At 44.2% G+C, this 26,312-nt stretch overlaps 1 protein-coding gene across 1 annotated transcript in view; it reads right to left on the reverse strand.

Annotated features, from left to right (window-relative positions):
* Window positions 1-26,312, reverse strand: part of Lama3 (laminin subunit alpha 3) — a 233,209-nt gene that overhangs the window by 11,600 nt on the left and 195,297 nt on the right. Inside the window, exons 59-69 of the mRNA XM_028759473.1 lie at window positions 26,159-26,292; window positions 24,261-24,405; window positions 20,155-20,274; window positions 19,109-19,242; window positions 16,124-16,241; window positions 15,704-15,844; window positions 13,133-13,272; window positions 12,075-12,206; window positions 10,597-10,750; window positions 4,817-4,983; window positions 525-708 (exon numbers count right to left, since the gene is read on the reverse strand). Coding sequence (XP_028615306.1) covers window positions 525-708; window positions 4,817-4,983; window positions 10,597-10,750; window positions 12,075-12,206; window positions 13,133-13,272; window positions 15,704-15,844; window positions 16,124-16,241; window positions 19,109-19,242; window positions 20,155-20,274; window positions 24,261-24,405; window positions 26,159-26,292 — 1,569 coding nt within the window. The remainder of the gene's footprint in view (window positions 1-524; window positions 709-4,816; window positions 4,984-10,596; window positions 10,751-12,074; window positions 12,207-13,132; window positions 13,273-15,703; window positions 15,845-16,123; window positions 16,242-19,108; window positions 19,243-20,154; window positions 20,275-24,260; window positions 24,406-26,158; window positions 26,293-26,312) is intronic.

The raw sequence follows: 26,312 nt of genomic DNA on the forward strand, positions 1-26,312 counted from the left end.
TATGTGTGTGGTCTATGTGTGTGTGTGTGTGGTCTGGGTGTGTGTGTATGTGTGTGTGTGTGTGTGTGTGACAGTCTTTGTCCCAAGATGCTGGGCATTCAACACCTCTAACCACAGAGGCTCTCTCTGTGCATATAGCAGGGGTTCTGGTAATATTCTGGATCTTAATTTTGGCCACTGAAACAACAGATTCTGCACCAGCCAGAATTACAGATTAGGGATCTCTTCTCTGAAATGCTTGGGATGATAAGTATTTTAGTCTGTTTTTTGATTTTGGAATGTTCATATATACATAGTGAGATATCTCCGGATAGGACTCAAGTCTAAACACAAACTTCATTCACATTTAATATACATATAGATAGAAATTCTACATAATATATTTAGTATTTTGACTGTAACCTGTTACAAGAGGATGGGCATGAAGTTTTCTATTGAGGTACTGTGTTTTTGCTCAGAATGTCTGAGTCATTTTGGATTATTTCAACATGCTCACACCATTGTTACACAGGCTCAGCTCTCACCGTGTGCCACTTCCCATCATGGTATCTCTCCTTGCTCCTGAGTCTCAGTTTCTTCCCTCCTGCCCCCAAAGCAAAGACAACACGGCCTTCTGAGATGTAAAGAGCCATGAAGGAGTCCTTGGTGCCTGTGTAAAACACCAGCCCTTTGGAGGAAGTTGTCTGTATGTCCAAAGAAAACTGTGACCTGTGGATAAAGAAAGAAACAAGAAACAAGTCCTGGGCATGCTGTCCTATAAACTGTAGTTCTCAGGAGCCCAGAGGCAGGGAGATTACAAGTCTGACACCAACCAGGGCTGCTTAGAGGTTTTTAAGTATACAGTAGTTATATCTTTTCTCAAAACAAAACAAAAGCAACAAAGACAAAAACCAAACCCAACCCAACCAAATCAAAAAATAAATAAAAAGGAAAGAAATGGCCAATGAAGGGAAATATATACTTTCAGTTTCTTGCATCTCAGAAGAAGAGTGGGGGTGAGCCAACTTGCCAGAGACATAGGACTTCTAGAAGCCAGAGCATACTTGATGTTAATGTTGTTGTATAGTTTCTTTACTATGTTAGGGGATTGCACAGATTGTCTGTGGCAAGTTTAGCTAGTGGTGTAAGTCCTAGCATGTGGCAAGAAGGAACGTGCTTGGACTTTAAAATCAACATTAAAATTATGGTAAAATTCACCTGAATTTACCATGTCCACCACTTCTGAGTGTCCAGTTCATTAGCATTGAGTTAGTTCATAATGCTGCACATACCATCTGTGGAGCTCCTCCTCATGTGAGACAGACTCTACCTTTTCCCAGAAGCTATCCATCCTTCCTTTGCTCAGTGTCTGGCCACCCTTCTACTTCTGTCTCAGCACACCTGACTGCTCTTGGTACCTCATGCAAATGGAACCACACAGCATTTCTTTTTGTGACCGGATTAGCTCTCTCACTAATATAAACTGAATAAACCCGACAAACATGCTTTCTATCTGTACAGCTTCACAGGGAGGGAAGTCAGAGGAGGACTCGGGGCAGCTTGACTAATGAAAATGTGACTTGGGCATCAGATGAGCATTTTCTCTCTATGTGACATATTTAACACAAAGGCACAGGAGTACAGATTCACCTTCTCCTGTTCTCCCTATTTCTCTGACTCCCTGACCTCAACTCTCCTGGAAGAGGAATTACAAAATATTATGTAGTCAAAAATTGAGAGCTAGCATTAATTTATACGATGGTTTCATAACATCCTCAAATTGAGCCAAGCAAGCTTTACTGTATGAAGATTCCTATGCATCCATCCATCAATCTATCAAAACTGTGTAACCATCCAACAAATAGTTACTGAGTGTTCGGTGTGCAGAAGGCACTGTGCTGGGCACTGGGGATACAGTCATGGAATTTTGTTTTTTTGAGTAGTCTATGGTGTGTGGGGCCGCCAACAAGTTCATTGAAGTACAACTTGAAAAGGCAGTAGAGATGTTTATACCCATTCCCTGGGGTTCATGTCTAAGTACTCACTAGTGGGCAGAGACCAGGTTTATTTTTCTAGTAACTATATGAGCAGGGTCTATTCACACTAGGCATCCAACAAACAGTGACTAAATTGAGTTAAGGAGAAAATGAATAATTCAGAGGTAGAATCTGGATGTGGATAGCAACATTATCCTGTTAATTCTTTGCTTTCCAACACTGTGAGGCTAAGATACATATTTGTTCATCAGAGGAACAGGTTTTCTGGAGGGCAACATTCAAGATAAAAAAGAACTCATATTTGTTAAATGAAATCACCCAGATGGCCCACGGCTCTATGTTTCTCCTGACGTGTCGTCGCCTGTGTCAACTTAAATATTGGGACTCACTCCAGAGCACACAGCACTTTGCATACGTGGGCTCCGTGATCGGACTTGACATTTGCTTTCCACTGCCTTTCTTAAGGCAGTCTTTTTGAAGAAAAGACTAACTAACATTTCAAAAAGGCAGCAGTAGATTCACATCCAAGAACATGGCAGCAGAGCTCTGACTCCTCGTTGCCGGATGAAAGCGGAGAGGCTCAAGAGTGCATTTATATACTCATTGCTGGGTGAACGTGGTGGCTCCAGATTTGGGGGAGCTGTGCAAGCATAGCTAGAGCACAGGTTAGAGTGAATCCGAGTGAGGGTAACAGCACACACTAGAGCTGGCAACTTGCCAAAGACACAGTTGTTAAAGCTGGTGGGACTGGGTTTAGCTTACAGTTGCATACACTAATGTGATATACAGTTAATATACAGTTAATCTTGACTGGAAACTTGACAAGCTTTAGAATCACACACCCTGTAGCATGACAGCCAGAGCATCTTCCAGAGAGGTTTAGTTGAGGAGGAAAGATCTATCCAGAATGTAGGAAGCACCACCCATGGGCCAGATCCCTGACTAAATAAAAAGAAGGAAGCAGGCTGCACACCAGCTACCCATCTCTGCTTCCCGGCTGTGGTGCAACGAGACCTCATGTTCCTTCTTTCTCTGCCACAGTGGGCTGTACCCTCAGACTAGGGCTCAAATGAACTCTCCTTTTGTAAGTTGTTTTTGTCACAGAGATGAGAAAAGTATCTAATACTGTAGTGACTGCCTTTCTGCCCCCACCCCTACCCCCTACACGCTTTACCTTTGAAATGTTACCTGGATGAGAAAGGGTCAGGGTTGACTCACGAGCAGGCAGATAAGTCACCATGCTCAATGTAGGAAGGGAGAAAATGCTGGACGGTGGGCAGGGGGAGCTAGGAGAGAAGAAGTTGTGGAAGGCCGGGGACAGGGCAGTCAGCGCAGCATCTACAGATGCCATTTCTTTAAGATGAGCAATTGCTGTCATTAAGATTGGTGTGGCCAAGGGAGCAGGGCTAGACAATGGGCCTCCCTTCCCAGAAGTGATGACATCATCAGAAGAACTGACAAAGGATATCTTCTTCTCCTGCTCTGGTCTTTTACAAGCCCAATTCCAGAAAATTAGATGTTCTTAGACTTTCCATGGGGGGTAGAGTGGGGCCACTGGAGAAATAAAAACCTCTTGCTCAGGCTTTTCCTTCAGGTCTTTCTGGCTGTCTAGCCTGAGTCATTCTGTGCTTCATTGAGTGGATTTCCAAGGGCCAACCTCATTTAAATGACTAACCTGTCTTCACTGACAGGAAATCAATATTACCCTCTTTTAACCAATGAGAACGTGGAGGCTAGAGAGACATAACCATTCTCTGAAGTGTCAGGCAGACCCAGAAAGGAAGTGTAGACTTAGAAAACCACACTGTACAAAGGTGGCCAAGATGTGTTCATTTCCAGAAGGCCGGCTACAGGGACACAAGGTCCCTAGATGTCACATCCTTGGGTCTGTTGAGAGTGGCAGGCACACTAGAACACAGAATCTTATGCCCAAATCTGACTCCTCTAAGGTGGTTTTGCTTCTGGGGCCCTGCAGGACAAGATGGCTTCCTCTGGGCTGTGCTGTAGCCTGAGGCCACTCAGGCTACACAAATGGCCCAACCCAGTCTCAGGCTCTCCCAGCCTATGCCTGCTCCTCGCCCCCCACCCCCAACAAGCCTTCCCATACTAAACTTCTTGCCTATGCAGACCCATCCTAGCACCCATATCACAGACGCTGAACTGGCATATGGCAGCCAGTGTGTAGCTAGGCAAGGCTGAGAGCCAGAGTTCAAGCCAGTCTTTCTGATCCCTGGGCCTTCTGCCTCTGTTTAAAATATGAAAGTCTGAAGGAGTGGTTGGCATCCTTCCCTTCATGTCTCCTTCAAGACATCTGAAAAGGAAACACTGTGCTTTCCTTCTTTCTTCTGACATCACTAGTATTTCTGCTCAGCCCCTCCCCCTAACAGGAATGCAACTTGTTAGCATAAAAAAAAAAATCTAACAGCATTCTCTAGGAATCTGGCACCAGGGCTACCTAAGAGAATGATTTCCTATTCAGTACAGAACTAAAGAGAAGAAAGGTGATTTATCACATAAATAATGAATAGCTTTGGGGGTGGGATAACAGCCTTATTTTTAGAACACCTTCAATTCTCAGCCGGAGCTGAGCTAATTGTTTAGGTCCAGAGTACCAGTGGCAGCAGCCACATGTCTGTTCCATCTGTAGAGGAAGGGGAGGGCACATGACAGTCCCCACATCCCTGTCTTATACAGACAACTGTCTCCAAAAACCTGACAACACCTCCTTCATGAGCATAATGTCATGGGACTAGATATCCTTGGGAGAGACTAGAAAGCTGGTTCTCAGTTGGTGTTGGATGGAACAAGAAATACTTTTTTAAAAAGAAAAGGAGAAATACCTAGATTTCAGCAGCTCCTGGGGAAGCTTGAATAGCATGTGACTGGTGGGACTGTCCCCAAACTGCAGGGCTCTGTGGGTGGCCTTGGTGTTCAGAGGTGGCAAGCAGGACTTCCCATCTTGCCAAGCCTCTATGCTCCTTGTGGCCTGAGGTGCATCTTGCATCAGCTGTAAGAGAGAGAGGAGAGGAAATGAGGATCAGTTGAGGCAAGGAGGACAGGATGCTTCCTTGGCCCAGTGCTCAGTTCTCACTCTGAAGTCTAAGATATGAAATCAGCAGAGAAATGGAAAGCTTAGCAAATAGCCCCTATGGGAAGGGACATTCCCTCCACCCTCGAGAGTCTTTCCATTGTGCCACTTGCTATGTGGTGACACGAGAGAAAGTGAGAACTTCCTCTCCTGAAGACCCAGGAGAATAAGCACCACAAGCACCCCATTCCGTGCTTGTGTGGCTGTGATTTGGGGAACTTTTCCTTCAGGAAGTTATGAATGAGGTTGGAAGATATGGCTTTGGAGAGTCCAAATATCCCTTTTCTTGCACTTCCCTTTTCAGGGGAATACATGTAACTCAAGCCTTATTCAGGTCCAGCCTCTTTAGGGAAACATCTGTATCTGGAGCCTGCAGGGACCCAGTACTCCATGCCATCACTGTCCACCAGAAGAATCACAGTGTTCTCAGCAGCCAGCCAGCATGAAGTATTGATAGCCAGAGTAGGACATGGAGCCCCAAACCTGCCACCTCTCCTTCCAGGGCAAGTGAAAGACTAAACTGAGCAAAGGGACAGGTCAGGGCACCCGACCTGTTCTCATTGCTATCAGCATCGATGACATCGTAAAAGTTTGTCCTGTGTTGCACAATGCTTTCAACTTTTCAGCACTGGATGGGCCCAAAGAAGTTGGAGGAAGAAGCCTAGAGTCTCCAGATTGCCCCTTAGTCTTGCAGCAGACTCTAGGTCAGGGCCACAGGGCTCAGAGCTCAATGGATATCTTAGCCCAAGTAAAGGCTGAGGATTGGCTCAGGAGTGAACATGTGACCCTTGCTCCTGACATTGACTCTTGAAGGGGTGCTGATTGGGAAGAGCAGCTGATAAAAGAAAGATGCTGTCCTAGCAGCGAGAAACCCAGGCAGAAACTTCCCCTGCTGGATACTGTTCATCAAATAAGTGTTTCTCAGAACCAACCAAGCAAGACAGAGCTGAGAGAATGGGAGTTGGTGGCAGTGAGGGGATGATGAAGGGGGTGTCAGGTGTCATGTCTCACCCACTACTGGACTGTTCTCTGGGTGGGATTCAGGCTTTCATTTACTGTGATAAATAATACCCCAACAAAAGCAACTTAGAAGAGAAAGGGGCCATGAAGGCAGGCACTTGAAGCAGCTAATCATGTCGTGCCTGCAGTCAGGACCAGAGAGGAAGGAATGTCTGCAAGCGTGCCTACTGCTCACCTAGCTCTCCCCACAACATGCAGTCCAGGACCCCAAACCAGGGAATGACTGGTGCCCCTCACTTTTAGGCTGGTTCTTCTCTCACCAGTTAAGGTGATCAAGACAATCGCCACAGATATGCCCACAGGTGAACCTGATAGCCGTCCGTCATTGAGGCTCTTCTCTCAGGTAATTCTAAGTTGTCAAGTCAATAAACTTATCACAGGCAGAATCATTTTCCTGCTTTAAGCCATTTTGCAAGGAATTCTCTGGAACCAATCATAAATAGCTTCCCTAAAACTTCCTCCATTATCAGTAATTCTTCTCTAACACAATCCCAGGCAGATATGGTCCCCAGAATGTACACTTGATATACCAAAGCCAGGCCTGTTGGCATAGGCCTGAAAGTCCTGTTCAAGAGGACAGGAAAACAGCAAGTTCAGAGACAGTCTAAGCAATATAGTAAGACATAGTCTCTAAAGGAAAGAGAAGGTTAGGGAAGTATTCCAGAAGTGGGAGCTTGCCTAGCATAGCCTGCGTGTAACACACACACACACACACACACACACACACACACACACACAGAGAGAGAGAGAGAGAGAGAGAGAGAGAGAACACTAGATTCAGGGGGAGAGAGGGACAGACTACTAAATAAAAGCAACCTAAGCTTGCACATTGTCGAATGGAGATGCATCATGCAGGTTGCTGCTGGCTTAATGCTTTAATCTCCTGAGCAGCTTAAAGTACTCTTTCGATGGCTTGATATTGACTGTTGAAGATGCTCAAGTCACGGTATGTCACAGCCTGACATCAGAGTGAGAGTCCTGCTCCTCCCTTTGCCTCCTTTCTCTACCAGAGTTCCCAGTGTTGATCAGGTTCTCAAGCTAGCAGAGACTTGAAGAGTGCATTTATTGGGATGATACTATGCTTAATGTGAATTCTGGGCCTATAATTTACTGACAAGATATTCTTAGGAAAGCTTCTTTTTAAGGAACAACCCCCACCCTGCCCACTAATGTGAAACTTAGCATCCAGACCTGTCCAGTTTTCACTTTCTTCTGCTGGCAGAGTATGCTAAAATGGCAGAAGCCTTGGAAAGGTTAGAGAATACTCATGCGAAGTATATTATGCCTCAAAGATACACACATCCTGTCTCCCAGCTTCAGGCTTCTGCAGAACCAGCAACCACTTATCTAAAGACAGCCCATGCTCCATACAGCATGGCTCCTGGGCAGCCTCCTCCTGGAGGGTCTCCCTGATTCCTGTGGTAAGAAACTCCTGCTATACTAGCCCTGCAGCACACATGCCCTTCCACTGGGGTTCTTTGTACTGTGTATACGGTAAGAAGGAACACATGAACATGCTTGCTTTGTATCCGCCCCTTCCTAGGTGTGTTGTATGTGTGACCTCACCTAACCCTCACAATGGCATCAGAGGAGTTTACCAGTATTTGTTTTCATTTACATGGAGTAAAAAGATCCATACATGGGGGACAATGATCATGCCTAGTTGGTGCATAAAGCCCGACACAAACACAGACAGTCTGACCCAGGATTTAGGAGATCACATATGCATTGTCATATTCTCTCCACAAACTCCTCTATTTCTTCTCTTTCTCTCCAAATACCTGTCTCATGTCTCCATAAAACTCTCTACAGCATTGCCACGTAGTCTACTATCTAGACTGGAAACTCCAGGAATCTTCTGCCTCTCCCAAATCAAACCCTTATCCAAGTTAAATATTTTCTGTATTCTGAACACTAGTAGAGTCCATTTCCTCCTCACCAGGTCCTCTGCTGTCAGACTGACTTAGTCTCGACAAGCAAACAGAATGCATGACTTCAGTTTTGAAGGAACAACTCTAAAGGCAGCCTTTGCTTCACAGTAAGATAACAACCCCAAGCATTCATGGAGTGAATTCCTTCTAAACAGTGCAGAATATCTCTTATTCAGTATTATCTGTTAGTAATTGTTGTGCAGCTGGGGAATACAGCCGAATGAGGAGCACATGGTTAATGTTAAACTAACACCAGAGTGAGCTGGAGCAGCATGCTCTACTTGGTCAAAGCCAAGTGCTACTGGAGACTGAGTTGGGGTCACATATTATAGGCAAGCGCTAAATATGGAGCTCTCCTGCAGCCCAGCAGCTTGCTCTAAGAGAGCACAGCTCTACTGTCCACCTTCTACTTGTAGAGTAAATGGCTCACCTATCCCAGTCTGAGACTCCTTTTCTATAAAGTGTGACCAGTGATGTAAGAAAACACACGTGGAAGGCTTAGCATAGTGCCTGGTGGATCGATGTTGCTTGTTTGTCTTATTGTAACCTCAGATATGGGAAGATCGCCCTGTTGACCAAGCTCAGAGTAAGTGATTCCTTAACTCCTAAGCTTGTGTTTAACTCATGACAATGGTCACACTCCTCCATGCTAGCAACATCACTTCTTTTTGGTCTTGGAGGCACATGAGAATCACCTAGAAGTTTCTGCAAGCTACAGGTACAGAGGACCTCTTCAGATACCTCTGACCTAATTGGTCATTGAACACTGGGACTTTAAAACTCCTTGTGTGTTTAAAATATGTAGTCTGGGTAAGGCACCCTCGCTTGAGAGAATGTGGATACCTTGTTATAGAGGTTCCCCTGGGGACAGAGGGGGCATTTATGGGGATATAAGAAGGGCATAATCCATGTAGTCTAGAGAAAAATCGCCAGACCAATACACACAAGTGTCTAAAAACTGTTGGCTACAGAACCCAAGTTAAAGTCTGTTAGCAGATAGGCAGGTAGTTTTAGAGCCAATCATCTCAACTTGGGTGGGGTTGGGAGTGAGATGTTGTACCTTTAAATATTTGTAAGAGTTCTTCTGAAGCTTCTATTTGTTTCAGATAAGGCTTTTGTGATGCTTACTTTTCAAATATCAAATTGACCCAACCCCAAATCACATAGAAAAAGTCTTAATGAGAGATTAATGTCTAAAGTGGGTCCATCTGAGGACATGACTATGGGAATTATCTTAAGTTCATTGATATAGAAAGATCCAGACTACTGTGGGTGGCACCATCCCCTAGGCAAAGAGTTCTGACTTGTATGTGAGTGGAGAAATCTAGCTGATCACAAGCAAGCATGAGCAAGCATGAGCAAGCATGAGCAAGCATGAGCAAGCGTACATTCATTTCTCTCTGTTCTTAATCGTGAAGGTGACATGACTAGCTGTTTCAACTTCCTACCTCAGCCTCCTAACAACAATGAGACTATAACCTGGAATTGTAAGCGGAAATATATCACTTTCTCCCATAAGTGGCTTTTTACCAGAGTATTTTAACACAACATCAGAAATGAAACTAGGTCATCCCTGCAAAACAAACTGCAAGGAACTGGTTTAATACAGCCAAGATTATAAAACAAACTGCAAGGAGCTGGTTTAATACAGCCAAGATTATATTGCCTCTCTTCTAAGTAACCCAGAGTCAATGTTTCTCAGGATGATCTCATTATAATGCAGGTCCTCTCTACAGAGGGTATTTCTGTTCTACCATTTTTGGACAAAGGCTACATGAGGAGGCAGCGTGACATCCAACTGAACATGCTCGACACTGTGATGGGAACATTGTCCACATGAATGGACATCTGTTCCCCCAATAAAAGACACATTATTTCTTAGTTTGAGGAGTAATACTTACAGAATGAGCTCAGTGTTCTTATTAGACACAAGTAACACACCTTCCTTTCCCCATTGTCCCCTAGTTGGGCTTACTGGTATTGCATTCCTAGGGTGAACTCACTGTGTCCAGTTACAGCTCCATTTCTTTGGAGTCTGCAAAAATTGCTAAATTTTTATCAAGATACATAATAAATGTTGAAGAGCAAATCACTCTGTCGTATTTTAGTGTATTGTGTATATGTTTTGTGTATATGAGCATGTGTGAGCATGTGGACAGACGTCAGAGGTCAACATCATGTGCCTTCCTCTATTGTTCTCCACTGTGGTTTTGAGACAGTTTTCTCACTGAACCTGGAGCTCACCAATTCATCTGGACTGGCTGGACAGTGAGTTCCAAGGATCCTTACCTCCTCAGTGCTGGGACTGCACATGATGCTACCATGCCCTGCTTTTGACATGGGTGCTGGGAATCTGGATTCTGGTCCTCATGCTTGTATATGACTGTATAACTATGGATTCTGCCACCTCCCAGGCACTGGCTTTGTCATTTTGGTTCCCATCATCTGGTGACGACCCTGTGGTGCCACTTCATGGAGGCACCAACCACTGGAGACTGGGTGACAACCTACTTCCTTTCCCATCACACCTTCTAGATGGGGTCAGGAGAAGTAAAACCCAAGGTAAGCCTTTGACACTTACCTGATTGACATTCAAAGTCCGGGCCTTGTTAAATCCCTTGGGACTTTTAAATAACATGAGAAAAGGTGGTTTGTTTAAACTGCAGCCTCCTAGGGATGCATCACTCTTGGTAGATTTACTGGCCAAATCCAGGACTTCAGGACTCTGTGACAACCTGGAATGAGGGAAAAATGAAAGCTATGATCAAACTCTTGCCTGGTGGGAGACCTGACAGTAGGCAGAGAGGGCATGTGGCAATGAACACTGTCACTGTCACAACTCCTACAGGAACAATCACTGTCACCAGTCCTACAGGGACACTGTCACTGTCATGGTTCCTACAGGAACACTGTCACTGTTACAGTTCCTACAGGAACACTGTCACTGTCACAGTTCCTACAGGAACACTGTCATTGTCATGATCCTATAGGAACACTGTCATGTTCATTCCTAAAGGAACACTGTCACTGTCACAGTTCCTACAGGAAGACTATCACTGTCATTCCTACAGGAACACTGTCACTGTCACAGTTCCTACAGGAACACTGTCACTGTCACAGTTCCTACAGGAACACTGTCACAGTTCCTACACAAACTTTCACCTCTTCAAGTCACATTTTCACAGTATAAGGGCTCCAGAAACTTCTATGGACTTCAAGTATAACAGGGCTTGAATACTAGTTTTTTGTCTTGAAGTGTACATCACACAGGAACATGGAAATCAAACATGCACAGAGGGCAGCGGCAGATGTGGTACAGCACAGGAATGATGGTGAGCATCAGGGTGGCAGCAGAGTGGGTTTATAGAAAGATCTGTGTGATTGGGATTGTTCATGAGCAGAGGCTGCAGTTAAACTCCTCCCCGCCTTCTCCGTTCTTCTCATTCCCTGATCCAGCCATGGGGCTACATGTTCAAGAGAGCTGCTTTATCAACTACGGTCAGGAGTGAGAACTGTAGGCCTCATCTTGGCCCAGGACATTCATGCCAGGTGCAGGGGTAGAGAGGTCAGAGGGATAATGGTGCCATTTAGAGAGGCTGCAAGTTGGGCTCCCAGCCAGAGCCAGGACCTCCCACGGCTACAGGGAGGGACTGGGGTCCTTATCTAGTATGTTCTGAATTATCGATAACATTTAAAGCTTATGTGTAGAATTCTGAACACCTCTTTACTGAAAGTCTGTCCAGGACTGCACAGACCTTTGAAATTCCTTCACCTTAAAAGCCATGGGGAGCTGACCCAATCAAACAATATGGAGTAAAGTGAAACCAAACAGTGTGAATAGTTTTTCAAGGGCCATGATTAGAAAGTACATTTTCATTAGATCTTTTCCAAGCTCTAAGCTGCTAGGAGCATTGGCTTGTTGGTTTTTAATGCATTTTGGAAATACTTGGAATGAGAGCTGTTCATAACACTAATAAATCTAATCCAGTAACTGGATATGTATGATACTCTGTTGGTGGGTGGGCTCTTATCAATAACACAGACAAAAAGATCCCCCACCTTTGGACAAAAACATTGCTGATACAACCCTCGAAATAACCGCCTCCCATGCGGAGGGACTGCTGGGCATCAGGGAAGCTAGGGAGTCTCTGGTTCCTTCTCAGAACCTGGTCATCGATGAGAAGGCGCAGGCTAAAAAGGAAGAGAAGCAAGACAAGGGTGAGACCTCTAGCAAACAACAACAACAATACCCGGATACTCTGAGGGATCAATCTATTGTCTCTGACTCAACTATGTCACCCAAAAGGACTAGTCAAATCAGATGTATTTTTTAGAGTACAAAATATTTTCATATATTTTTATACATAATACTTTAGTTAAGTAATTTAAATATCTGCTCAAGCAATTTTTTTAAAAGCCGTATTTATTTTTATTTTATGTGTATGTGTGCTTTGACTGACTGTCTGTGTACCTCATATGTGCCCATGTCTGAGGATCCAGAAGATCCCCAGGAATTGGAGTGAGGAAAGCTTGTAATCCATCATTACAAGGAACTGAAGGACTCTAGGAACTGAACCTGGGTCCTCTTAAAGAGAAGCCTGTGCTCTCTAACCCCTGAACCTTCTCTCTAGCCCCGCAAGGAAGTTTTGCAACATGCATATACCAATGCATTCATAGGAAGATACCAAATGGTCTGGTGCCCCAACCCTCTTTGTGCTAATTGTACTTCCTACCTTTCTTCCATCTCCCAGAATAACAAACATCCAGGATTCTGAGACAATTGATTTGTTTTTAAACTTGTGGACAGAAAATCACAAGGGCACACTCTTAAGTGAGCTGTCTCTTTACAACATTTTTGGAGGCACATCCACACCATTCTATGTGCAGGTTTATAATGGTGCCTCATGCATTTAGGATTTGTAGTCCATTTTGTATTTTCATCTATCCACATACATCCAGTCACTGATTTGATTTAATTGGGACACTGGTACTGAGCTAGGGAAATGCAACACAGAATAGCCAACTAATATCAGCATCAGGAACAGATACTCTGCAAAGCTGTACTAGAGAACTCTGTTGAACTAAACAGACCCTGGCAGCAGATGCAAGCCACTCACCCCGAGGTGTCACTTATTACAGATACATGATGCAGAAAACCATCCATGTAGGTCCCTGGAGACTTGAAAATCGGGCTGCTGCTGTCCCTGGTGCTCAACTCAATGTGACCATCTTCCAGGGTGACCAGCAGGCTACTTGACTGTAAGCATCCCAGAATACACCATCAACAATTAATTTGCATGTAGAGATGACAAATGATCAAAACTAGGCATAACACAGTCAGGGCAAGTCAGTCAAATGCTTTGACTTCGCCATTTTGATCAAAAGATAATAGTTAAATAGTTTGCCTTCTTGTTTATGAATATAAAAATGTTATGCAAATCATGAATGTGTTGTCTTTTTCTAGATCTACTTTCATTGGGCCCATTTAGTTGTCTGATCAGCTGTACAGAATGTTTAAATCACATCTAATTTTCCCTATTTTTACTCTCATTTTGATGAAGTTGTTTCTATCAGAATTCATTCTCTTCTGCATAAGTTTTACAGATTCATCAGCTTCAGAATTTTTCCCTGTATGTGGGGTTACAATGATGACTCCTTTTCTGTGATTTCCATGACTGTTTTATGTTTTGGTCATTATTTCTAGGAAGCCCAATTTTCCATGCCAACCCATTCTCATCCAAACACTGGCCAGATGATTGACCCTTTCAGTTAATGAGTAACTTAGACATGTCCTCAGGACATTTGCTATTTCACTTCCATTCAGTTTTCTTTATCAAGTCTAATTTCTAAAGTTTTCTATAGGATGTGGGTTCTCGGTGAACTTCTCATCTACAGCAATTTGTCCAGTGCAGTTACAGCCAGTGATGGCTACAGCCAGTGATGGCTTCCGCTGCTGTTGACTTAACACTTAATAAACTTGAAAGCAATGTCCCTTAGACATTTCCAGACTCACTCTACAGCACTGGGTTGCTTTAACTTCTGGCTAATCTAATCCTTACATCTGCTTTTGATCATTCTGTGGATTGTGTACTAGCTGTATTTACATGTGACAGAAGAAAGAAGGATTAGGAATTAAAAGTGCTAGGTCAGGGCTGGGGGTGTGGCTCAGTCAATAAAGTGCTAGGTCAGGGCTGAGGACATGGCTCAGTCAATAAAGTGCTTGTCACACAAGGACAAAGGTCTGAACCTTTGTCCCACTAAGGGTTCAGAACCTAGAACCCACATAGAAAAAGCTGGGTACAGTGGTGTATGCGTATAACCCCAAGGCTGGGGAGGTAGAAACAGCAGGATCTGCAGAGTCTGTTGGTTAGCTAGCTTAGCCTACTTGGTGAGCCCCAGGCTGATGAGAGGCCTTGTCTCAAACAAGGTAATGAGTCCTGAGGAATGCTACATGAAGTATCTTTTGGTCCACGGATTCACCAAGAGAGACAGAGAAAGAGAGAGGGACAGAGACACACAGAAACAGAAAGACACAGAGAGTCAGAGAGAGAAAAAGAGAGCCAGCCAAACAGGCTAGCAGAGGGAGGGAAGGAATGAACACTAGGTTAAAGCATCCAACTTGGATAGGTGACCTCTACTGGCTTATAGCACATGTCATTTTAGGGATCATTTTAAAAATCTACAAAGACCAAGATACCAGATGGCAAGAGACTTTGCTATGAGCATAGCGACAGAGCTAGCCACTGCCATCTTTTACATCTGATACCAAGTATCTGCTGTGATTGGCAACCAAGCCTAAAGAAAAAAATCAAAAGCATTTTTATTTAAAAGTCCCATTCTTCCTATCAGTGGATTTCTAAGCTGACTCTTACATCTTTGGGGCTATAGACGGCATCTTCTTGTGGAACAGAGTCCTAGTCTTCCCCCTCCCTCTTGTTCTCTCTCCCTCTCTGAATGCTTCTTTTTTATGCATGCCTGTATAGTGGGTGCACACGTATGTGGAGGAATAGGTTGACTTCAGGTGTCTCCTTGACTGCTGTCTACCTTATGTAAGCAGACACGGTCTTCTGAACCTGGAGCTTGCTGCTTCACTGAGCCCCAGATTGCTAGGAGGATGTCCTGTCTGCTCTCCTTGACCTGAGATTAAAGGGGGGCTGCCATGTCCACCAGCTTTCACGTGGTCACAGTGGATCTAAACGTCAATTCTCTGATTTGCACAGTGAGCACTTGGCTTGCCAAGCCTTCCTCCCGGCCCAAGAGAGAATTTCTATGGCTCTACTGCATATGAAGAGAGAGCACAGGCCCTGCTTTCTCTAATTCTCCCAGGGCAAATATTTTCTTTGGAGTAACTGCTACAATAAAGGAATCTGCAGAAACTTCTCTGGAAGATGTAATCAAGAAGAAAAAGTAAGGAGAAATCTTAATCTTTTCCTAAATTATTACCTATAGCTATTATAATTCATTTAAACACATCTCTGTAAAGAAGGGACATGATTGCTCAGTGCACACAAACTGAGCTCTATAGATTGTTATGTACCATCTAGCCAGTTTTCTTGCAGGATCTCCTCAGGTGGAGGAGAATCACTCCGGGAGAATCACTGCGATGGCAGATAAAGTGCCCAGCTCCTCTTCCTTTGAAATCGCTCTGCTGCTCTTGGCAGAAAGCTTGGAGCCAGGCTTTTGCTTACCCGAGTCTGATGATTTAGTAGTGTACCACTGGGTTGGAAGGTCTGAAACCCAAAGGAGAGCTGGAAGCGGTCAGGAAAGGGCACGTTCAAGTTCGTAAAACTCATCTGTCCTCCTCTGGAGAATGAGGCGGTTCGCACAAGCTGAAATGCAAGCATGAAAATGACTGGCATTGTAATCACTTCCTGGATGCCCAGATATGGGATCTCGAACTACACCCTTTCCCTGGAAATGACGACCACCACTGGTGCAGCTCAGACAGACTCCCTCTGTGCTTTGCCACACAATCAGTAACTGAGCATCTGTAAGGTTTTGTGAGTATAACTGGTAATCTTTATAAATCCAGTGCATGAAGCCAGCTCAGCACAGCACCATGAGTCCTCAGGGATACAATCTGTCACACAGTTCTGAATCCTGCTTACCTTCCAGTCTTCTGAGCACTTTTTGGTTACACCCACAGTATCATTCAACCTGACAACTCCACTGGTTTTCTTCAGATTCTTCATGCAGCCTTGGAAAGCAGGCGTTGAGATGTTAAACCTGAGGATGGGGTGTAGAAAGGAAGACCTGTGAGGCTGGGCTCCCCTGAAATGCTGGCTTTCTGGTACTTCACAATGGATTGAAAGTCTATGAATAGGCTGCAAACTGCAGGCATTATAGAAACATTAGAAATTAGAGTCAGGAATGTGCTAAAAGTCTTTAGACTGTATTTTTCCATTCACCATGCGAACTCAGAGGAAATGGTTAGTTTTTAGTTTTGTTAAATTCTGAAAAATATGGCTGATTTAATCTTTAGGTTTAAATCTTTCTGCTACCTTCCAAGCATGCTACATGAGCAAGTCATCCTTACGAGGATTAAATCCACGTATCTTCTGAAAGAGCTTGGGATGACGTTGGATACAGGGATGAACCCATAGCTGTGTTAAGAGTTTCCGGAGTGGGAGAGGGCTGTGGGCTCTGGAGCTGGGCCATCTGGGTTCAAGCTCTGTGTCTGCCTTACCAAGCAACTTTACTGCTCTGTGCCGTTCTAGTATAAAATGCAGACCTGCTCTTCTGCATAATGTGTGTGTGTGTGTGTCTGAGGCCCAATAACACAGCTAGACCAGCTGGCCAGGCTCAGTAACACCGCTAGACTGGCTGGCCCCTTGGAGGGATCCTCTTGCCTCTGATGTCTACCATGAGGATTATAGGCACATACTACTATTCCTGGCTTTTTTTCTTTTTAATTTTTTTAAAAATCTTATTTATTGTATGAGTGCTCTGCTGCATATACATCTGCATGCCAGAAGAGGCCATCAGACTCCTTTATAGATGGTTGTGAGCTACCATGTGGTTGCAGGGAATTGAACTCAGGACCTCTGGAAGAGCAGATGGTGGTCTTAACCGATGAACCATCTCACCGCCCCCCTTATTCTTGGCTTTTTAATATGAGTGCTAGAGAACTGAACTCAGATTCTCATGCTTGTTCAGTGAGCACTTTATGGAAGGCTCCATTTTGCTAGCCCCCCACACAAGAAATTTCTATATAGATCTCCCTATGTATCACCCTGGCACCCCTTTGACTTCATTTCCTAATCTGTGTAGAGCTGGATTCATGTAAAGCATTAATACACACAAACTGACTGAGGGAAATATTAATGTTTCTTAATGTGCTAAGAAAATTCACTCCTGATCTCATTAAAAATCCTAAGGAGCTTCGTTTATCTACATGGAAAGGTGTTTGCCTTTATTCTGGTCTAGTTGATTATAAACAGCAGAACAACGAGGAACATGCATAAAATTAAATTTCATTAAAAGGAAAAGCACATCCTTGTTGGCACTGTGGCTTAATTACTTTATAAAGACAGCTTGCACCTTGGGGGAGGAGGGAAGTTCATTTCAAATTCTAGAGCTGGTATCTTTATGAATATGTTCATATCCACTGTCTTGGGCCATCTGAGAGTCTAGACTCCGCCTTCTCTCCAGGATTCAAGGTCTGAACTTGCTCGCTAGAGGAGGGAGCATAATTATGTCGGGGCAGGTGTGTTTAAGTCAGTGACCTCCTGCGTGGGACTGGATGCTTGCATTCTAGGCCCACTTGCCCACAAAAACTTATCCAGTTCCCCAACTCAGATCCACAGCCTTGAGGGAGCAAGAAGAGAGTGGTGCTGAATTGAGTTTGTCAGATCCTGGGCCACTGTCACTGTCCCAGGAGCTTTGCCTTTAGGTTTTATATTATACCCAGAACTCAAGAGAAAATGTCCTGCTTGGTGTCAGGCCCTCTGGCCTTATCAGGAAGGACTTGTAGATTAGATTAACAGACACATGATCTCTGGTTATAATATCAAGTCATTCAAAGATCTGGATCCTTGTTCCCAGAAAGCTGAGAGGGGAGGACAATGAGCAAAGCTGCACAATGCAGCCATGTCTCTGCTGAGTCTCTCAGTCTTATCAGGTATGAACTCTTTGAATCTCCTCAGGGCCCTTCCACCAAGCCAGGCTCCTTGGGAAGAGCTGTGTGGCTCTTCTTGCAGAGTCCTGCTGAGGTCCTCTAAGCCACCCCATCCCAGTGATCCACATCAGGGACAGTTTCAGGGACTCACTGGATGACCAAATGCCTTACCAGACAGCTAACACAGGCCAGATACAGGTAAACATTGCTTAGCATTTTATTTCTGAAGAAACAAAAGGTCAGGTAAATATTTTCATGGCCTTCTGTCCCCTTCACTTATTTCTCTGCTCTTGTGATTTTAATTAAAACAAAGAAAGCAAAGAAAAAATATAAACTTAGCTAGAAAAGGGGTGGGTAGCCTCTTCTTTAGAAGCATAAGTCAGGTTACCAGGAAAGCTAACTCTCACACAGACACAGTCTCCCTCCTTTCCTCCCCTCCCCTCTGTTCCCTCTCCTCTCCCTAGTTCTTATTCTATATGTGTTCATGGACTTCTTTAATGGGAATAGCCTTAATTTTGTTTTCCTGACCCTTACCAGCCCAGCTGGATTCTTTGTAGTTTCTATCCTTCTAAGAGTAACAAGGAGGAATGGTGAGTTGCCACACACTTTATCCAACTCCCCGAATTTTGGATAGCCAGTCCCATTACTCAATTTTTACAATCCAGTTTTCTTTCATGACTACATTGTTAGTATTGCAAAGTTAACTGTTTGGACTAATATTAAACAAGGGAGCCTAGACTTACTGGTGGCAATTCCAACCAGCATAAGAGGTGTTCTGCTTTAATAAAAACGCAGCACATCAGGTTGGCAAGATGGCTCCGTGCCTAAGGGCTCCTCTGTCAAGCCTGACAACCTGAGCTTGATGCCCAGGACACACAGGGTGGAAAGAAAGAGCCAACCCCCAAGAGTGCTCCTCTTAGCTTCATACATGCAGTGGCTCCCCTCCCCAAATAAAAACCCTACAACTTCATCTTACCTTTCTCTGATTGCAATTGGAATTCCTCCCAAATAATATGTGCTAAAATTAAATATTTCCCCTTCAATTCTTATACTATGTTCATTCATATTTATCCACATGCGTTTTTGTAATTTTCCAATTGTGATTAAAATCTGAAATGAATGGGAAACAAATCAGCCAGCAATGACACAAACCTCTTTGTAGTATCTCAGAGTAACTGTGGCTTCATTTTCCTATGGACTTGTTTATATACATAGTAGATGACTACCCAGTAGCAGTGTGTGGTAAAAGTTTGATACTAAAACATCCATGTGAGCCAGGCAGTGGTGACACATGCCTTTAATCCCAGCACTTGGGAGGCAGAGGCAGGTGGATTTCTGAGTTCGAGGCCAGCCTGGTCTACAGAGTGAGTTCCAGTACAGCCAGGACTACACAGAGAAACCCTGTCTCGAAAAACAAAAAACAAACAAACAAAAATCCATGTGTGTCTGCATGTCTGTGAGCATATCCATGTTTGTACATATTCATCCATGTGTGTGCAGAGGCCAGAAAACCTCCATAGGCATTGCTCCTTGGCCGTCGTCGACTTTTGATTTGAGATGAGGTTTTCCATTGGCCAACACTGCCAGCCCTGCCTGCCTGTGGACGACAGGTCTACCACACCTAGCTTCTTCTACTTAGCTTCTGAGAAGCTCTGAGCACAATCTGCGTCATCTTCCCAAGTTACTGAAACAGTGGTTCTCAACTGTGCCTTGCTACCCCTCTAGGACCACTGTAGCATTAAGAAAGTTGAGAACTACTGCCCTAAAACATTTTAGTAGAAATGGTCTCACTGTAATAGAAATGTTTTCATTTGAAATTTATCATTGTTTACACAATTTACATATGCTATATATTTATTAAATTTCATGCCTAAATGTTCAGAATTGTAAAGGGCACACCCACAGTTAATAAGTTCATCTTGTATTAGGGTTTGTGTGTCATTTTGCCTATTTTTGAGGGGGCACTAATTTCATTTTAAAGGTTCACTGACTTCTAAAAATTCAAATAAACAGACTGCATACCGAATGATCTCTTCCATCGTTGATGGTGTCTTGAATTCCTTTCTCTTTGGGTGGCTCCGAATTTAGTTTGTACCTCACCATGAGATTGCCGTCTTCTATATTCAGAGATATGAAGTTATCCTGGAGTGTGGAAAAGGGCAAGTTACCAGAAGGCCTGGGCTAAAGGAGGAGAAAGCTCTGATCTCCAGTGATGTTTGATGCACTAGGTGCTGTTAGCGTCAGGTGCCTCCTGAGCTAACAGGGAGATGAGCACTGTGAGACCTCAGGCCCAAGAGGCAAGCAATAGCTGACTACTATTAGCAGTGTGAGACATCACAGTGCCCGACACTCAGGACAAACTCAGTCACGCCAGCAGCATCTTGATTTTGTTTTATCACAACCAGAACCATGAAGTCATTTCCTTCCTTCTCATCCAATCAGTCAAATCGAACCCTGGGATTTCCCCTTAACTGTCTCATGCCACAACCTCAGCCATATTGCCCTACTCCAGTGGTCTTCCCCTGTATTCCTACAGTGGTCCTCCCCCACTCTCCTACAGTGGCCCTCCCTGTTCTCCTACAGTGGTCCTTCCCCTGTATTCCTCCAGTGGTCCTCCCTATTCTCCAGTGGTCCTCCCGTTTTCCTGCAGTGGTCCTCCCCTGTTCTCCTGCAGTCGTCCTCCCTTGTTCTCCTGCAGTAGTCCTCCCCTGTTCTCCTGCAGTGGTCCTCCCCTGTTCTTCTGCAATAATCCTCTCCTGTTCTCCTGCAGTGGTCCTCCCTGTTCTTTTGCAGTGATCTTCCCTTGTTCTCCTGCAGTGATCCTCCCTTTTCTCCTGCAGTAGTCCTCCCTATTCTCCTGCAGTGATCCTCCCCTGTTCTCCTGCAGTGATCCTCCCCTGTTCTCCTGCAGTGATCCTCCCCTGTTCTCCTACAGTGGTCCTCCCCTGTTCTCCTGCAGTGATCCTCCCCTGTTCTCCTGCAGTGATCCTCCCCTGTTCTCCTGCAGTGATCCTCCCCTGTTCTCCTGCAGTGATCCTCCCCTGTTCTCTTGCAGTGATCCTTCCCCACAGATCATCTGCCACCATGCAGCCAGGGCAGCCTTCTACAATTGCCAGTGAGCACACTAACTTCTTTTGTTCCCAGGGACAACTCAGACTCCCCAGCAGATGCTTTGAAGCTCTGGACACATCTTCACTTTGCTTCTCATCGTGCCTCACTGGCCACACCCTAACCCACATGGGCCACCTTTTATCCCTGCATGTTCTCATTGCCAGGCCTTTCTGTCCCCTGTCCCTGATGGATCCTCTTCCAGTGTCACCTTCTCCATATCCATCAGGTTTCAGAGGAAGCATCTTCTACTCAAGACTCTGACACTGAACTTCTTCATTTCCCCTCTACACTACTCAAAATTATGAGGACTGGCAGTGCACCTCTGTGCAATACCAGCATTCCCCCCTAGAGGGCAGGATCTGGTTCATTCCAGACAGCACTGTCTTTGGCCTTGGAATAAGTGGTTGCTGTTACCGAATTCTCTACAATAAGAACTCTCTGTGATATCCAGGGCCTGAGTCTTCATCCAAAAGGCTTTTAGTGTGAATTCTAAAATCTTGCCCTGGAGAGTATCTGCTCTTGAGCCAGGTAGCAGCAGCAATACAAATCTCCTCAGCAGAGGCTCTAAGGATTCTTACACAATGCTGTTATGTAAGTTTCCCCCAGACTACATACTATTTCTAGTTCTTAGTCTCCAAGAACTTCAAAATGGAAAACAAGCTGTACATCCCAAAACTCCAAATTCAAAATGGGAATGCTTCAAAATCTAAAACAGTTTGTTTTCAGCCCATCACCACAGTGCTCACAGTTTAGGATACATGAGCCTTGCTCTGTGTACAAAATTGTTAAAAGTGTATTGCGTGTAATTATCTTCAGCCTACATGTATACAGTGTGCGTTTATAAAACATACATGGAATTCATGTTAGACATGGATCTTGCTATGTTAGGTATTAATTCAACTTGACTGAGCCTAGAATCAGCTTGGAAGAAAGAGTGTCTCAATGAGAGACTGGATGTCCACATTGGTTTGGCCTTTGGACACATCTGTGGGGTTGTCTTGATTAGCTTAATTGGTCCGAGAAAACCCAGCCTGAACCTGGGCAGTACCTTTCCTAGTATTGGGCCCTGGACTGTGCAAGAGCAGAGAAAGCTAGCTGAGCACTGAGTATCCTCAGGCTTTCTCATTATACACATGAAAATATTCTAAAATGGAAAACAAGCCAAAATGTGGAACACTACTCATCCCAAGCATTTTGGAAAAAACGAGGTCCTCCACCTGAACCAAGGAGACCTTGTTTGCTAGTACTAGTGTCTTGGCCTGAAGGCGCTGGCTTCCTGCCTAGCTCTCTCCAGCCTTCAGGCTGATTGGGACCCTCTCAAACCATCAGAGCTAAGGGGCCAGACTAGCCTCAGAAAGAAGAGTGGCTGTTCCTACCCAGCAGGCAGAAGTCTGGTAAACCTTGAAGCCATGCATCACATTTGCAGACTATTCCTCTGGAATTTTTTTTCTGGAACTCAGCTTATGAGAGAAACTATACAAGATTTGTTCTGGAGGTCAATCCAACAAAGACCCAGTGCAGAAGAACCGAAGCAGACATCATACCCACTCTCCCTGAACCAATAAAGGGCACTGGCAGTCGTGTCTGAACACGACCATGTCTGCATGCTCCTAGCCTAAGAATTGTAAGATTGGTCCTCTGATATTACTGGATTATATGGCAGTTCTATGTTTAGTGGTTTGTGTATGTGTGTGTGTGTGTGTGTGTGTGTGTGTGTGTGTGTGAGAGAGAGAGAGAGAGAGAGAGAGAGAGAGAGAGAGAGAGCGAGAGCGCTCCACAGTGATTTCCAAAGTTGGCTACACTTGTTTATTCTTCTACTACCAGGATTTAGGGGCTTCTTTCACTACATCCATGCGGGCATCTGTTGTCATTTGTATTCCCAAGGATGGCCATTCTGACAGGATGATGGAATCCTGTAGTTCACTGCAGAAGTAATCCGCATTTCCCTGATGCAGATTAGCACGGAATGCTGACCAAAAAGCCCATGGCTTGGGAGGTCAAATTTATTATCAATTTTTTTCTTATAATACATTATTTTGTTAAATGCTCATACTGTCAAACTGCATTCTAAATATTAACGTTGATGGCCATAGACCTAGGTGCTCTCAGCCTTGATTAGAGAGCATTTTGTCAAGGCTAATCCACAACTAGTCAAAGTGTTAAGAACAAGAGATAAGACCTCAGTCCTAAAGGATCAGCTTTCTCAACACCACTACCCACTACTAAGTACCAAGACTCAGGGCGCATTTGTCAAACTTACAGCATGGGTGGGGGAGGTGCTCTCCAGCCCCATCCCTTACTGAGTAGATACTGACAGCTGGTGGTTGCTACAGGAAGGAGAATTAATCTTCCTTTGAATATGTGGCCTTGGTATATTTCCCATAATCTATCTACTGGGTGGCCCCATATATACAAGGAACACTAATTGGTCTTAGCAAATTATTAAGAAAAAAAACCATGAAGTTAGGAAGAGATCATTTGAAGAGTTTGAAGGAGGCAGAGATGGGGTGGTATATATGATCATATTTTATCGTACACAGTATAAAGTCCTCAAAAGTAGAGAAAAATATTAAAAACAAAGAATGCCCGCTGACCCAGGCTACTTCAAAGTATGGAAGCTTCTATTGCCTTCGGAAGTTGAGCTTCAGGCTGATAAAGACACAATCCCCACAGTCTGCACTGAGCCAGATCAAGCTCATAGCTGCAGGAAGTCCAGCCATGTAGATTTAGGGGACCCTAGAAAGTCTTCATTTGTTTTAAAACAGCTATTATCAAAGTCTACGACCAACCTGAGAACAGGCTAGGAGGGCAGTCCTGCCTCATTTTGGGGTTAAGTCTTCATATTCCTGATCCTTTGACCTTGTTAAAATTCACCTCAACAGAAAGAAAACATGACTGGCCAATGTCATATTGCCAGTTTTCCAATGTAGATGGGTTGTTTACAACAGCCCACGTATCCCCAAATTGCTAATTACAGTGGAAATACAAGTAGTTTCTGGACGTTTGGATTAAGTTACCTGGTTTTCTGCGAAGAACAGTAAACCTCTGTCCACAGTCGTCTGGATGGTCTGGATGAAGTTGGGGAAGGGAGCATTTGGTTGAGTAGGAATGCGAGCATAGCCTGTACCTTCAAAGTAATTTTTGTCCGACTCTTCCTTTCTCCTGTCAACGCCAACCACACATTACTGATTAGACAATGGATCAAGGAATACATAGGCATAATTCTGTAGGAAAAGGGTAAACATTGTTAACGCGGCTAGTCAGCCTTTCTTCTCTGTGTGCTCTTAAACCCTGCTTTGAAGAGATAGTTCAGTGGGTAAAATACTTGCTGTATAAGAAGGAAACCCCAAGTTTTGATAATCAGAACCCAAATTAAAGCTGAGCATGGCATATCATATCTGTAATCTTAGTATGGGGGGGAGCAGAGGTAGGTGTACCTGTGGGCTTTCTGTCCAGGCAAGTGAGCTCTAAGTTCAGTTGAGAGACCCTGTCTCAAAAATAAGGTGGGAGTTATAGAGAAAAGGACCTATGTCTACCTCTGGTCATCACATGTGCACACATAGATGAATCTACCTGGGCACACATACATATGTTACATTATGCCCATGAGAGAGCAGGAGAGAGACAGAGACACAGAGACACACACAGAAAGCGACAGAGACACAGAGACACACACACAGAGAGACAGAGAGACAGAGACAGACAAACAGAGAGACAGAGACAGAGAGACACAGACACACACAGAGACAGAAAGAGACCAACAGACAGACAAAGACACACACATACACACACACACACACACACAGATGGGGGGAGACAAAGAATGAATGAGCATGTTCTAGAGATGTCTATTTAGGAGAAAGTGGCTAACTAGCTGAAAATATTTAAATGTAAGAAATCATTAATTTTCAGTATTACCTTCTCCTAAATATAAAATGCTTGCTCTTCTTAGATAGGAATGTCCCAAGTCTTTTAAATTGTAGGAATGGCCCAAAAGAGCATGTTGTGGTTTGAATAAGAATGGCTCCTATAGGCTCAAATATTTGAATGCTGGTCATTAGGGAGTGACACTCCTAGGAGGCGTGGTCTTGTTGGAGGAAATGTGCCACTGAGAGTGGCCTTTGGGGTGTCAAAAGCCCATATCAGGTCTCATGACTTTCTATCTCTCTTCCCGATGCCTTGTCTAGCACCATGTCTGCCTGTGTGCTGACATGCTTTCCATCATGACGACAATGGACTAAACCTCAAATGTAAGCAAGTCCCAGTTAAATGCTTACTTTTATACAAGTTGCTGTTGTCATTGTGTCTCTTCCCAGCAATAGAACATTGACTAATTTCAAATAGATTCATAAGGCAAAGTACCTAGAGTCACTCACTTTGTAGACTACTATAGTTTAAATTTTAATTACATAATTATGTGCCTAAATAATCCAATATTGAATATTTTCTATGGTAGGAGGCACCAAAAATTTAAGATTTTTTTAAATTATTATTATTATCATGCATATGTGTTATGTGTGTAAGTGTGCTACGGTGGTACACGTGGAGATCAGAGGACAACTTTGTGGAATTGGTTTCCTCCTTCAACCTTTCCATAGACTCAAGGATCAAACCCAGGTCTTTAAGGCTGGTACAACACATATTGTTACCCATGGGCCCATCTCATAGTCCCAAAGATTCACGCTTTTAAAAGCCGGGAAAACTACTAACCTAATTGGTATATAAACTAGGGCAAGAAGAGTTTTATTTAAATCCTAGAGCTGGAGCAGGTGGGGGCTATCTGCACACATAGGGGAAGTGATACTGGCCCCCACAAGGAATTTTAACATCAAGAACCTGCCCACCACTGGAAGGTGGTAATTCTGTACACCTCCAGCCCAGCCCTAGAGACAAAGTCCTTCAGGCTTTGATTTACCTCCTACAAGGCTCCACTTCAGTGGTGTTGAGATTGAAAGTTGTCTTGAAATTGTACAAGCTTAGAACGTTCTCATTGAGGTCATCTAGTTCGATACAGCCTTTGTATGGAGGGAGCCTCAGTCTGCTAGGAAGCTGGGAGAGAAACAAGACAA

This window comes from Grammomys surdaster, unplaced genomic scaffold, assembly GCF_004785775.1.
Source record: "Grammomys surdaster isolate TR1022 unplaced genomic scaffold, NIH_TR_1.0 126298, whole genome shotgun sequence".
Taxonomy (NCBI): domain Eukaryota; kingdom Metazoa; phylum Chordata; class Mammalia; order Rodentia; family Muridae; genus Grammomys; species Grammomys surdaster.